The sequence below is a fragment of the Diadema setosum genome, chromosome 1 (genome assembly GCF_964275005.1).
Source record: "Diadema setosum chromosome 1, eeDiaSeto1, whole genome shotgun sequence".
Taxonomy (NCBI): Eukaryota; Metazoa; Echinodermata; class Echinoidea; order Diadematoida; family Diadematidae; genus Diadema; species Diadema setosum.
The window spans coordinates 36,120,118-36,135,951 of record NC_092685.1 but is presented as its reverse complement, the minus strand read 5'-3'; the positions used below and the strand labels follow the sequence as shown (position 1 = coordinate 36,135,951).

The 15,834-nt window shown below is 37.9% G+C and overlaps 1 protein-coding gene across 1 annotated transcript; it reads right to left on the bottom strand.

Annotated features, from left to right (window-relative positions):
• Nucleotides 1-2,403: 2,403 nt before the first annotated feature.
• LOC140230033 (uncharacterized) lies at nt 2,404-6,734 on the bottom strand. The gene is made up of 2 exons (XM_072310240.1): nt 6,457-6,734; nt 2,404-3,049 (listed from the first exon to the last, which is right to left on the bottom strand). The coding sequence occupies exons 1-2, from the start codon at nt 6,732-6,734 to the stop codon at nt 2,404-2,406; spliced, it is 924 nt and encodes a 307-aa protein (XP_072166341.1).
• Between the last annotated feature and the right edge of the window lie 9,100 nt (nt 6,735-15,834).

Here is a 15,834-nt window from a genome sequence, read left to right as displayed (position 1 = left end):
GTAATATCGGCCGCAACCATGACACACCTGCAAACCGGAAGAAGTGATCATGTCATCACCCCAAAAATGTCCATCCCGTTTGTACACAAAAGTGAAGCCACTATAACCCCTATCAACCCAAAAAATCGTCTTTTCTATGTACGTTATTGTATGAGTATTGACTATACATTGATTATAAGTGCAAAGGATGCAACGTATTTGTATTGATTTCATCATGTAAATAAAGAGAGATGCGATTATCTATACCCGGTATTAAATGGAAAGTGGCAGAAGGCAATCTACATCATGGTCAATGCATAGGAGATTTGTGAAGTGACGTCATCATTAACTCCAATAGTCTGCCAAAACAGGTAAAACTATCAATTCCTCAACTTTCTTATTTAAGGTGCAAACTCATTCAAACCTATACCAATTTTATATTCCCGTTCCGCAGAGATTTTTTTTTTTCCTCATCGAACACTCGTCGTAGGGAAAGTTGTTGTTGTTGTTGTTGTTGTTCTTGTTCTTGTTGTTGTTTCCGGCCATCCATCAAAGTGTATCGGATGGTGGTCCGATGAATCCGACTCGTGTTGGCCAACTGCATGTCAGTGTCAGGCATGTCGTGCTTGATCCGATGAGGCAAGATTGTTCAATATAGGAACTAATAACCTCATTCCACAGAACATTTTTTTTTTCTCTCTGGCCACTAACTGAAGTGTACTGGAACACAGTCTGACGTATATCCTGATTCGCTTGGTAGACTATCAGGTCAGAGTCAGACATGTCGGGCGATGATCCAATGAAGCAAGATCGTCCGATGAGGATCACGCGCGACATGTCTAACACTGACCTGATAGTCGACTAACACAAGTTGGATTCAACAGACTGCGATCGATATCCGATACACTGCGATGGGTGGTCGGAAGCAACTTATGAAACTTTGCTTCCGACGAGTGACCGATGAGAAAAATCTCTGTGGAATATGATGGGGGTATAAGCTCAGGGCTTATATAGTTCGCGGCATCCGAAACGCCATTTCCAGTCTTAAGTCACCAGTCAGTATCAGTCCGAGAAGTGTCGAGTCATTGGTATCGCCCTCGGTGAGCCTTGATGCCAGTCTCTGGAGCTTGTCGGGTCAGATTTCATCGGAACTCGTCGGAAGGCCGAAATTGTAGCACTTTGGGATCAGATGAGCCTCCGATGGTCAGCGGCATGTGGTATCTATTTTACTCTACTAAATAGAACCAATTTAAGCCGTGACGTTGATGGTAATGTTGTGCTGACACTGTGCCTGTACCCATGCAAAATTGGGTTATCTCTTGTTTTGTGTGTTCATAATCAGTGGAAATTAGACTATGCATAATCAAATACAAAATGATATGAAAAGATTTTAAGAAACAAATGCTTATAAAAAACTCCTTTGCAAAGATTAGAATACAACGCGTTCTCATAAAACAGGTACGTAATAAACTATAAAAGAAAAAAAAATCGTGCGTCAGACCAACTAAAATAAATGGAGGGGAAGTGATTTATAATGAAGCTATATGCACAGTGAATGAAAGAAAGAAAATGAGAAGCGGCTGAAACGCGTGCATTGTTGATTCCTTCTCAAAATATAATAACAACAAGAAGAGACAAACGCTAATAAGCAAGAACAAACGAGCAACTAACCACTCATATCACCAGTGATTCGTCATGTAATCAAACACCAAAAGGACTAACACGTCCTTGACTTACGTCCAACTGTCGAGATCACTGATAATACATCACTATATGTACATATTGATGTACAGATCGATCACTGATATATATATATGTATATATATATATATATATATATATATATATACATATATATTATTTATGTATATATATTATATATATATATATATATATATATACATGTAACTATAGAGATGAGTGGTGCACATTCCGTTTGGTGCAGCATTCTTGATGAAAGGAATGTGATAGGTCTACAATAAAGTAGACTTTTCCTACTGATATCAAGACACTCAGAAATCATGAGAAAATTCGGCATGATAAATGGATACTACGCGTATTTTGTAGATTGGAAAAAATGTATTAAGATATCATTTATTGATGATTACAATTTCTTAATGGCACCAACCCAAGTTTCTGTATTACTTATGTTTGTTACGTACAAAATATACTGCGTAACTGAACTAAAACATTGACAGCAGCATCCTCATTCTGCCTTGGCAAATAAATCTCAATTGTTATTGCTTATGCATTATGTATTTCTCTTCACTGGCCACAAATTCATACGGTTTCCTTATCTTAAAATACATCAAATTGATTATAACAGTGTTGGTAAATTCACAATTTCCAAGAATTTGAATCATTGCAAAGATTTGTCTTTTTAGATTTGCCATAAAAGTCTTTGAAATATGTTTAATTCTAGGATTACACCTTAATTCTACTGTTGTACATCTCCTCATAATACTTCATAACCCTTTCCGAACATCGTATGACGTCAGGAGTCAATCTATCGGGATACTTGCTCGGAGGCAGAAATTTGCTGCTCCTCATTGCCGTCCCATAAAAATTGACAAGATCCAATACAACATTATCCCCAGCAGCTTTCCAGGATCTTAGAGATTCTGTGGAAGCATCCCACTGAAGGAGTGACTCGCTGTAGGGGAACCCCACCGCTGCGCAATAGGCTTTCAAGACTTCACCAGGCTTCGCCAAGAGATCGTCGGCATCGATCACGATCGGGTCGTCGTCGATGTTTTCGCGGACGTATTTCCAGACATCATAGAGCTCCTTGAAATAGCAGCCTGGTGGGAGGTACTTGTCGTCTCGTTCGATGTCGTATGTTGCTTCGTTAGCAGCTTCGCCCTGGAGTAGACCAAGCTGAGAAAACAGCGAAAACGTAGCTTTTCTCCCTGAGTTGATACAGCGGACCGGATGGCGAATGAGAAAGGTGTGCTTAAAGCCGCTGGGCAGGTACTGGAAAGTGTGGCCGCTACCCATTCCTACACCCATGTCTTTGACGAACACGTATTTACCGGTCGCACTCTCAAGCTCTTTCTTTATCGATGCATATCTACAACAAAAAATGGTACATATGATTATGTAATGCAGTTTTCAAAAAAAAAAAAAAAAAAAAAAGAGAGAAAGGTGTATCTTATACTTCTAGTCTGTATCTCAGAATCTCCACACTGTCGGGGGCTGTTATTGTTCTCCATGAAGAAGTGAGTGGGGCTTGCTGCTAGATATATATCTCGTGAGGCTGTTCGAAGGGGGTCATCCCACGAGACCAACACCCATGAGTCATATACGGTCCACGAGACCAACATAAAAATAGGTCCATGAGTCATACAGCCCACGAGTTATACGGCTCACGGGTAATACAGCCCATGCAGTTCGACACTACGCAGAAAGGGCTCAAGAGACCGACACTACGCAAATAAAGCCCACGAGACCGACATTACGCCAAAAAAAAAAAAAAAAAAAAAAAGCTCACGAGACCGACACTAGGCAAAGAAAGCCCACGAGACCGACAATAGGCAAAGGAGGCTCACGAGACCGACATTAGGCAAAGAAAGCCTACGAGACCAACACTAGGCAAAGAAGGCTCACGAGACCGACAGGATGATCAGTGCCATCTACATGTCAATTACAAGTACGTACCTGTACAGGGTGTTCCATAAAGGAGGAAATACTATACTGGCAGGTGCAATCTCGTCACGCTATCGAGCGAGAGATTGTAACTAATTGAACAGCGTCATCTACATGTCAACAACATCAAGTGTGTATTTTTACACGAGTGGCTTTTTTTTTTGGGGGGGGGGGGCAGTTCTGTTACGCTACGGAGAGCGACATTGTTACCGATTGTTTTTTGGGTTTTTTTCAAAATAAAATTGTACTTTTCATGGGACCCCCCAAAAATAAATAAATAAAAGGGGACAAGAAAGATGTATGGTATAATTTTAGATTTCTGATAATGCCATTATGCTATTTGTAATAGGCTTTCCAAATTTCCAGCTCGAAGATGGACAGGAAGTAAGTTTTTCCCTTTTCCTTCTTGTTTTTTTTTTTCACAAACACTCACACACGCAAACACAATTAAAGATCTTGAACATTTTAGGGGGTGAGGGATCGGGGGCAACTGACGCTGTAACACCCTAGCAACTCTCGTTTTACATCTCTCATATCTTCCTTATTCCATTACTCTGGACACCCTATACAACTAATTGATCTCTAGGTGGTGCTGTTCGTCCTGTCGGTCTCGTGGGCCTTCTTTGCCTACTGCCTAGTGTCGGTCTCGTGAGCCTCTTTTCCTTAGTTTCGGTCTCGTGAGCCTTTAAGCGTAATGTCGGTCTCGTGGGTTTTGTTTGCGTATAGTGTCGGTCTAGTGAGCCTTTTCTGCATAGTGTCGAACTCATGGGCTGTATAACTAGTGGGCTTATTTCACCTGATGTCGAATTCGTTGGTTTTATTTACTAAGTGTCGAACTCGTGGGCTGTATGACTTGTGAGCTGTGTGACTCGTGGGTGTCGGTCTCGTGACGTGCACCCGTTCGAAGACGTTCGACCTATCTGCTCGAGTTTCTCGAGTCTGTGGCTGACGATGGAAGTACTTGAGCATTTGGGGGGGGGGGTGCGACATAATGCTCTCATGCAGATTTTGTTGTTGTTGTTGTTGCTATAGCGTGTTCACTCTTATCATGGTCATAATCTGACTGCATGTATAGTGACTATATACCACCTTAACAAATTAAAGTTTTGGGTTTTGTGTTTGGTTCGTATCGGTCGTAACCTGTTTTATTGATATTGTGTTCATGATGGTGATGAAGCTATCATGCAAACTGCAAATATTATTGAAAGATTAATTTGCATTACAACGCAACCTACAAAAAAAAAAATGAGTAGGTATTATCATGCGATCAGTACTAATTTCATCGAAGACTAGAGCAGGTTCTTATTTTCTGACTTCTCTTCAATTCTGTCACGCGGTCTTAACCCGAATTTGATATTAGAATAAATTTAAAGATTATCAATTAAGATCGGATTCAAAACGTGATCGTTAATATATATAATATATATTTGAAAAAATATAACGTGAAAACACACCAAAGTTTAACATATGTCGTATACCGTATAATAACCCTTTCGTGCACTCCTGTCCTGGTAAAATGATACATCTTTAATTCTGATAGCGAATACTACTCGTCAATAATATCCATATTATTATGTTCGATCATGACAGTCTATATACAGTAGTCATATTGTCTTTCACTGCTTAACGTTATCACTCCTCGTGAGTTAATATAACGTGATTTGATACTTCAAAAATTGTATCCATAAACCTGTGGAGAAAACCTCGATGCCTTTGAGTTTTGAAGCTTTTTAGTATTTTGTTTTGCGAAGCGCCAGGCGATAACCATATCGAATAGAAGGCGACACTGTGCGCTATGCAAGTATAACTACAATATCATTATCATTGTTAAAGGGACTGTACAGTAGTGGTTGAGGTAGGGGTTCATGTTTTGAACATTCCTAAGTGAGATAATGAAAAGCCTCTTATGAAATATCAAAGAGCATGTAATTTCAAGAAGGGTTCAACGTTTATTTTATGAAAATTGGTTTTCAAATGGCTGAGATATCTAAAAAAGTTATAATAATAAAAGGCGACATGCCCCAACTTTATTAGTATCTCTTTGTTTCACCTTGTTTTTGGATATCTAAGCCATTTCAAAACCGATTTTCATCGAATAAACTTTTGATACCCCTTAGAACTGCATGCTCTTTGACATCTCATAGAGTGGTTTCTGAATATCTCACAAAATGTTAAAAGCTAAATCTTCACCTCGACCAGAACTGTACACACCCTTTAATACCACATGCATATCCTTCTGCCACAACGTTCGCGGAGGGGAGGTTGTCATTGATCCCACACAGGATCTCCTCGACCTCACGTACGTACAAAAACGTTCCTTGATCGAGGATCATCGAGGATTATGATTTTGTCATGTATTTACAGGAAACGCGGTAGAGGCTCAGTTTGATTAAAAAAAAATAATAAAATGAAAAACGAGTTCAAGTTCATTGCTGTATATCCCTGTATACACATCTAACGAATGACGTAAGGTGTGAGGCAAAATATCGGTAAACTGAATTGCGTTTAGCAGAGTTGTCATTTTCTATTCTTAACTTAACGCTCTTGATCGCAATTAATTGGTAATTACATATTAAAGTCTTTCGTCAATTCTGTCACTGTTGCTTGAAATTCAAAGAATGGTCCTATTCTGATGTCTTCTAGACACCACTTTCAAAGGCAAAGAGTTTTTTATGTAGGGCGAAGTAGTATATCTCTGATTGGCGATATAACGATGTTTTATAATATTCATACTTTTACCATCTGCATTCGCAAACGTATGAACGTTTTATATGACTTTCAAAGATTTCTTACAAATGAAGCAATTAATATAGATTAAATTGTAGAACTCACGCAAGGCGTTTCGGATCAAGTCTTGTGTGTGCTTCAGCACCCACAAGATCGGCTGCCTTTCCCACCGCCTCTTCGTTTCCTTCATACGTCATCGGGAGATCATCACCACATGACCCTTTGTACGCCCTGGCCGCAACGTAGCAGTAAATGTAAGGCTCGAAGTGGACCTCCATGTCCTGGATAGCGCACAGGCATTTTGTTAAAGCAGTTGAAATGGCCCTCGGGACACACCACAGGATAACCTTGGCCCCTTCAGGGCCTGAATTACTGGACGACATTTCTCGTTCCTCCGCGACGATCTCACGAAGTTTGACTCTTAACGGATGGATGTTTTTGAGGATGCTTCCTCTGTGTAGTGATAGAGAGCTACAATTAAAACGCTCGCCTCGCTATTCTACCTCCTTGGTAGTGAGTTATATGGAGTCTCGTACACTCTTTCATTCGACACACTAGCAGCAGAACATGATGCTCTCCTGTGTTTGCTTCCTTTTAATGCGTGGACTTTAGCCTGGCTTTGATGGCGTGCATGAGTACTCTTCACCCGTGTTCTGAGCTTTGCATGTGTATTCAGGCGCCTACACTTGCACTTGACCAGAGTTCGAACACTGCGGTCAATATGAATACATGTAGTATACGTTTGTGCCGAATGTTGATTCTCCTTTCAAGAGTAACTGACAGACCAAATAAAGATTTTTGATTAAAAATTCAACTTTATAACGGCTGTGCTTGCTTAATATAAGATCAGCTTTGAAATCATATGACTCCATAATTGGCATTGAAGCTTCCCTGAAGCACTAGTTCAATAGGCTCTACACTTGAAAATACAGTTGTGTATTATGATATACCCTATTATGCATGAAATACTATATGTAGATAATAATAATAATGAAAAATGGCTCTAAATAACGTTGTCAAAAATACACACTATGTCACTATACGTTGTCGGGAAAGCGAAGAAATTGGGCACAAAATATATAGGCCTATGTATTACTGTATATAGGCAAAGTGATATGCCACATTAGTTATGAAGACTTCCAAATAAACTATATAGCAAATCAAAAGTTGTTCACCAAATACAATTTCACGATAATGTCCTCATTGTGATATACTGCCTTTCCGAGGCAATCGATACGCTCTGTTTTGTTTTTTGTTTGTTTGTTTGTTTGTTTGTTTGTTTTTATTTTTGTTTTGCTTTGTTTTGTTGTGTTTTGTTTTGTTTTCTTGGAAGCATGCATAATATATTAAAGCATCGGCCCTTTCCAGATAGACACCTGGGTCTCGTGCTTTATGAAGAGTTATAATTGATTATATAGTTGATTTCAATCATAAGTCTATGGCAGCCTGTGTGGTAAGGAAATTTACAATCGATTTTATCTTTTGATAAAACGGGGCCCTGGATTGCTTTTCTATAGAGCACATGAGGGTGAACATGCCGCTCCCTAGCCAATCATTATCTCGGATGAGCCCATGTAAGCTAAGGGGTCAAGTGTTTCACCGTTGTATGTATTCATCTTGTAAATTAAAAGGCCTACCCGAGTGATCATACTGAAATCAAGATTTGCAGCAATTGAGGGATGGGGGACATAGTTCTCAACGGATGCAAGTAGGCCTTTAATGCCAGATTGTGTCCTGTACTTCGTTGGTTTTGTTTTCTTGGAGAATTGGGAGAATAAGATGGGGAAATTATCATAATTGGTTCCAAAGTAAAGCCCCCCCCCCCCCCTCTCATGTGGGAGGGGTAGAACCCTCCCATATCCTGCCCATATGCTCTGTCGCTGCGTTTGAATTTGAAATTTTCAAATAATTTGATCAGTAAATGACAAAATCACGCAACAATTATAGAATTCGGGTTGTTTGGGACTCCTGCCCTTTAAATGAATAACGAACTGTTTATCAATAATTCGATTACTCAGTATAGTAAATGATAAAATCACGCAATAATTACAGAATTTACGTTTTGGGTAACATTGTCTTACTTTTTTGATTGAAAATTGTCCAATGTACTCTGCCATAAGAATACACTAGGAGAGGGTAACCCCCTTTCCAACCTCCACTCATCCCCGTCAGGTCGATGTGCTCACATTTTCAAATAAGTTTGGAAGTATGAATAAGAAAATCACACCGCAAAATGACAACATTTTGTCTGTTTGTCTTACTACAGTACATGTATTTTTGATTGAAGATTTCCCTAATATTCCACCAAATTCAAAGTTTGCACCGGATCGTTGAATTTCACTTCTATTTTAATGCAAAAGATCCCTTGTGTGGTAAAGAAAATACGCCATTAATACATACTCTCTTCGCTTGCATGTACCCCCTTTATATTGAACACATTCTTGCACCCTCACGTGAAGAATGATATTTCTGCGTATACGGCCATGAATTCGACTGAGGTCTCTTGCACTCTTTCACATTCATTCACTGAGTACCAGAAAGTGATTAACCTGAGAGAGGTGGTTACATCTCTGAAACACTAAGGGCGATGTTGAACGTGGTATAGATAATAGGTTAGTAATAGGCAAGAAGAAGATAAGAAACGTTTATTCATGGTTAATATATACGTCAAAACAAATTATGAAAGGTGACATATTGATTGATTTTTACGTTTTAAAATATACTCCTCCCAGAGCGTAGGCCTACCCTTGGCGGGGTTCGTAGAAAGACTGGCTACTCCAATTCTGAACCCCTCCCTTAAAAAAGAAAAACAAAAGAAAAACAAATCTTAGTTACCTAACTGCATTGGAAAGATCAAACTCGACATTTGTGTCAAGAGATCAAATATTACTGCTTTTGTATTCTAAGAACACTATTTCTCCGTAACTGGAACAAGTGCAATCACTTACAAATATGCAAGAAACCTCAAAACCATATATATAACCATGCATGAAATTACACTCAGAAAAAAAAAATCAGAGTTCCTATTTTTCATAGAAGATTTTGATGAAAATCGCTGTATTTTATACCGTATTAAAGGCAATTTAATTGGCTATCAAGCTAGTAGGGTAACACAAATGGAAACTTTACGCGTGAGTGAACACATTTGTTTTTGCCCTCCTAGGCACAAAAGTAAAAATTGCGAAATTTGGCATGTTGTCTTTCATTTGCCAATGTCATTCAAGATAAAAATGACAACAAAAACAGTTTAACACAATGAGGGACATGAATGAAATAGCAAACACAAGTTTTCTGTCTCTTTATAACCTCAAACAAAAACAAAGTGCAAAATTAAAGGGGAACATAAGAATATTCTGTCAACTCAAACTTCAAACGACATAGGGATTAATGGCACAAAGATGAGTAAAGAAACAAAATTTCTTTATTTCATTCTTTTTTAGTAATTTAAGAATTCGTGAGATAAATCTGAGAACCAAATATTATTTAGAATATTCCTAATTTGAAAAACTTGAAAAAAAAAAATAAATTTCTACCATTTTTATTCATATTGCTTCTTCTCTTTATTTGAATTTGGATTTGACACAAGTTCTTCATTTTCTCCATTATTTTAGCCTTCATTGACATTTTAGGCTTCAAAGATTTTATAAAGATCATAGGTTTATTTTTGTAACTTAATTCACGTTTCTAATTGTGCTAAATTTGTCTTTTGTTCTTAGTCTTATATGGAAGAGTACGTACGCATGAATGACAACTTGTTCATTTTTGCAATTGTTACTGTCGTGCCTTGGAAGAGAAAGAAAAAGGTGTTCACTCAAGTGTAAAATTTCCTCTTTTTATATATATATATATATATATATATATATATATATATATATATATATATATATACATATATATATAATACATTAACTTTAGCTGAATATTCTGTGAGAAATATAAACTTGAAAAAGTATTCACTTCCTTTTTTGCTGAGTGTACAATGAATCAACATCATAGTAGATACAGGGGTGAGACAGTTCTTGCAACAAAAAAAAAAAAAGAAACTAAAAAATATGAAACTTACACAAAATGAAAGTCTTTAGTACAATAACTATGAACATTTTAATCCATTCAAATCGCCCCAAAGTCTGAATAGTGGATTTGGGGCAGAGTAAAAAGAAATCAGATTTAACTCGGAATTCTTACATCCCTGTAGATGTCAACTTCGACATGCTAAGATACCTTAAGAAAGTGCAAGCTAATACTTGGCATCGTTACCAAGTTCTACCTGTACCCACGCTAATTGCAATCCGGCATTACATCTAGCTCCTTGCAAATGTCTCCAAAGTGTAGTCATGTATGATGTTAAATCAAGAAGCACACAATTCTTGCAACAACAATTCAGTTACGAACATGGACAAAGTAGTGCCACAGAATTACAAACCATACTACACTTTCTAGTAAAGATTAACAGTTCACCACAAGTTGCTCACACATACATTAGCATACTACACACAAGTAAACAAATCAAGACAACATACCAGTATGTCATCATTTCCATATTTATTAATTGTATTAAATCTTAATACATCTGTCAATGATACTGAAAGCATAACAAAAACAATCTTTGAATGCACTTACATGTTCACATACACCACATAGCACATGGCTGAGGGTAGAGCGAAGTAATGATGGTATAGTAACAGATTAGGGAGGGGGAGGGGAGGGGAGGGGAGGGGGTTGAGGAGGGGAGAAAGAGGATATGGGGGGGGGGGAGGATACCATCAACCAACACATCAAACTGCTGCAGCGATTAATAAGATGGGATCACCATCAACACCATACCTAACTTTCAATTTGTGAAGGGAATGTAGTGTATTTTTAGCATGTTTCTCTTCAATGCATGACACAACAATGCATTGGGGGGGGGGGGGACTGAGAAAAACAAAACAGCATTGGATTCTGGAGATTTTCAGTGTTTCCTACAGTTTGTTTTAAACTCGAAGTTTGCTGTCACTTGCTAAGTCCTCTCTGGAGAGTTGTATTCTTACACTGGTTGAAGTTTTGCGTCATCATCTTGAACCACCTTGAGTGAGAGCCCACATAACCTTGAAGACCTCAAACATCTGGACCTGAATACGCCATTAACTAAACTATAAGAATGATTTTTTTTTTCTCAATGACATTGAAGCTTTTGAAGAACCTCCACACCATGGATATACAGAACATGTCACACGATCAACATACTATAGAAACAACATTGTTTCATCTTTCATGGCAGGATCATCATTTTCAAATTGACGTAACATTCCTTGTGAAAACACTCAACTTTCTTGGGTGTCATGACTGTCAACATTTTCTCGATGTATGGTATTCTGCCAAAAAGTGCCAGAGAACTGGCAAAAAACTGACACTGCTCTTTATCTAAAATGACATCTTTTATGTCAGAATCCATCATACAGGAACCTTAAGTTGGCTATGAAATGCCATGCTACAGTCATACTAGAAATTTCATAAACATTTAATATCAGGATATTTACAAATACTACAATCTGTTCCCTTTGGAATGTTGTTTTTATAACAATGAGTATTTCTGTTTGCAAGAAACATACCAAGGGTTTATTCCACATTCTTCTACGAAGTCAATATTCAAAGGAATAGTAAACAAGCATGACAGGAAATCAGATACATATTGATTCATTACAAATGTATCTGTCAAAAGACAATGCACACTCACTAATCGATCAGCACACTATTTTACTTGGACTTGCAAGCTTGTGTCTATTTTGCTTTTCTCTTTTTTTTTTAAATAGTAGCAACAAGTGTAAATGCACCTGCACACTTTGAACTTAGCTCTGAGCATACACATTTCTTCAAATCAATTGGTATAAATGCTCAAACTTCCACTGAATAATGATTACCATATAAGTATCTTACGTCAGCCACACCAATGCCTCATATATCCTCTGTATTGGGGCTCAATAATTCTGAAGAACACAAGACAGGAGAAGTGAAAAGGGAATACGGATAGCTATCAAGTTTAGACGGCGTGAAATAAAGTTCATGTGCACTTCAAACACAAAGAATGATACTGTACATTAAATATACCAGTAATGTGACATTCAACCCATTCTTTTGAGCTGCAAATATGCATAGGCAGATTTCTGCCATAAAAAACACATCAACTTTCACAGATGATTTCAATACAAAGAATTAATGATGTCTCCTGGTGTTTGAGGGATAGGATGCTACACATCTGTGTATTTGGGAATCATCACATGGTTATATGAGTTTGTCAAATATCGGTCAGTTATTGGTGATCATGACCTCACAATAGTGGGCCATGTGTTATGTTCTTCCAAAGGCAAATCTTTCTGTAAGATTCCGTCATGGCAAATGATACCAAACAACAGGGTACTTTTCTTTGCAATCAAAGGAATAAATTCTTCATTCTATTCTAAAAGTAAACTGAGAAACTGACAAAGTTGACTTTGTACAAAAATGCGATGTATGCATCATTAAACTTGATATGCATCTCACACGGGGTACAAAAGCTGCCCTGTCAATGTATTATGGGATTTTGTTGTTGTACCCCAAATCAAGCCACCACCGAAAACTCAAGCTGGAAATAATGTGTTCTCAAAGTACTCTGGCAAAACCCTACTGTAATAGTGGAAATTTTCGCGGTGTTGAATGTTCACGCATTTCGCGCAACCCAGAACTAGCGTGAAAATAAAAGCACGCGAATATTTTTGTTTGCCATATGTTCCAGTAGTTGATGTCTTGATTCCGCAGAATTAAAAACACGCGAAATTCTTCTTACTATCCACTTGTACAGTATACCACCACATGTAACTTCTCTTGTTGGGCACACATGAAATGTTCCACCCTCAAGGTTTTAAATGCTATTTGGGGGAACTTATATGTACCTGGATTTCATCTCGGTACTGATAACTTCCCAAGATAGCATTTCAAACCCTCCACATGGACTAATCTGTATGTTACATCCTAAGCTAGTCATCATCTACAAAATAATACCATTTCAATACCAATGAAATGATCCTCTTTCTGGTTTACAGCTCTGCAAGATCACACACAACCAGAAGACAGGGCAAGAACAAAAACACTGATTTTAAAAAAAAAATGAACAAGCAAACATGCAGGAAGTAGTGGCAAGTTAAGTCAGTAAGACAGACATACAAACTCTTGAAGCCTGCCCAGGAAAGCTGCTGAAATCTCTATCCCTATCTGTCAAAATGCTTGTTAATCTGATTTCTGCTGCAAAACAACAATTTGTAAACAACTCACATAGACTAATACAATGTCATGTGACAATACTACTTTGCAACACCTACTGTATAATTCCCAATCTAGGTTTGAACATTCGAATCAAGTAGTTGGGTATTGAAAGTGGCCTATCGATGCTATGAATACAGGTGCACATGTACACAAACACACACAAACACCATTACAGGTCTTAACGCAATGTATGTACAGTGTGTGTGCAATACAGTCCCTTTTGTCTGCTAGTGATTACAATTAACTGTAATTTGAAAACAGTACTGTATTCCTTTAAAGCATTTGCTAGGCTGACATATGGGACATAATGCTTGGATCAACTGTCTACTGTTTAAAAAACAACAACACCAACCCTCAGATGGAGACTACACCCATGATTTGGCTGAGGTATTGGGTGCAACTGTAATATAGCACATTTTCCTACACCTCCCAATAGTCTGCTATTACCATACACATGATAACATAGTAAAACATAACATACCATCATTTTGTGGTGTTGAAATTTTCATCCCCTTTGCTTATGATGCCACATGGACATGCTCAAATGTTTTCTTCGCTTAATTCTGACCATGTGCATTGGTACCATCACTAGTTCCATGTGGACAGTTGTGAAATGAAATACATGTATATGCAAGATGAATCTTACTCAACCAACAGTGACAAATAAATTCAGCAAAAAAATTCAACTTTCATAATGAACATAAGGATAATAGTCTGAACATAGGGGCATCACAGCAGCAAACTTTATATCACACCTTTATGACTGCCACCTGAAAACTGGGTTGAGTTTAGATAGTCTGCACACGGAATCCTTAACTCAAGACGATTCATTGCCGTGATAAATACTAGCTAGAGGTCTGGAAGGGTAAGACTACAAAATCAGTAACATTTATGGTGTGTCCATAAAATGGAAAGTGAGAACCTCACCATTCAATCAGCAGACTAAACTACAAGAATTAAGAGATTATTTTCTCTTTTTTTTTTTCATGATGATGACGCAACCTATCAAGTGACCTGAGTGGAGTTGTCTAATCCATATATTACGAGAGCATTCAACACTTTACACACACTGAATACATGCAGCATATTCAGAATATCAAACAATGACATACCAATATTCACACTGTGGCATACATTTGCACGTATGTACATAAATAGTAGCATAAAGCTTTCATTTTCCATGGCGCAGCAACAGCCTAAGCCCCACAAGAGGATGGCTCCAAGCTTTCACCTATACAAAATGATATACAGTAAAATCAGTACATGAATAATGGGTTGTCTCTTGAGTAATATGTGGCCTAATTGGATATGCAACGAACATAAGTATTATGATTCACAAGCAAATTATGGATTCCAGGTAGAATCTTTCAATGAGTCTATAAAGTTGTTTGACACAAGCCAAAGATTCTTGTCAGAAGTGTGACTACAAAGGGTGAATGGAACATGTACTAATCCAACAGGCAGTAAAATATCTGAATGACTTCATCTTGCTGTAAGTTCCAGTTCTGGAGGCAGAGCAAACACGAGCGACTGTGACATTCGTCTCTACAGCCCAAGATTGGCCGTTGTTTCTAAAACTCGATTTCAAGACCTGCAGTGAACAAGTGTAACCACAGGTACTCTTTCAAACACACAACCTTACCAGCCATAATTCAACGTGTGTGAAGCTCACCAGTCCTTCAAAGACTATTAGCAAGTCGAAGACAAAAAATTTTACACAATGTTATCGGAATGAAATTTGCACATACGACTAACTCCCCATGACATATTTTCATACAAAATGTGTTCAGAGATAGTAACACTTCCACTGCTAGTGCTACTGTGAAAATTACCTTGTGTGATGCCATGTCACATTCACACTTTAGTCTACAACAAAGAAAATGCAATATTCTCATATTCCTACCAGCACTTGATGCAAAGTGTTCATATCATAACAGACAGCAGCCTCTACTGCAAAACCCATGGAAGTTCTCAAGAGATAATAATTGAAAAAACAAAACAAAACAAAAAACATATTACACTGGTCATTATCAGTGCAAAGCATATTACTACATGCACAGCATGGTCAAGACTTGCCACTTTCCTAATATGGTGGATCTAATCATCTTAAGCTCCGAGATGATGACAGATTGATTTGCAATCAAGAGATGATTTAAAAACAAAAGAATCCAACTTTCTCTGAGTCAATTGTGAGGGCAGTTTGAG

What these genes read in the sequence shown, in the direction of transcription:
- LOC140230033 (XM_072310240.1), bottom strand. Translation starts at nt 6,734, where the DNA reads ATGTCGTCCAGTAATTCAGGCCCTGAAGGGGCCAAGGTTATCCTGTGG. An exon ending in CTTGATCCGAAACGCCTTGC is followed by an intron (nt 3,050 to 6,456) that starts GTGAGTTCTACA and finishes TTTTTGTTGTAG; the next exon opens with ATATGCATCGATAAAGAAAG.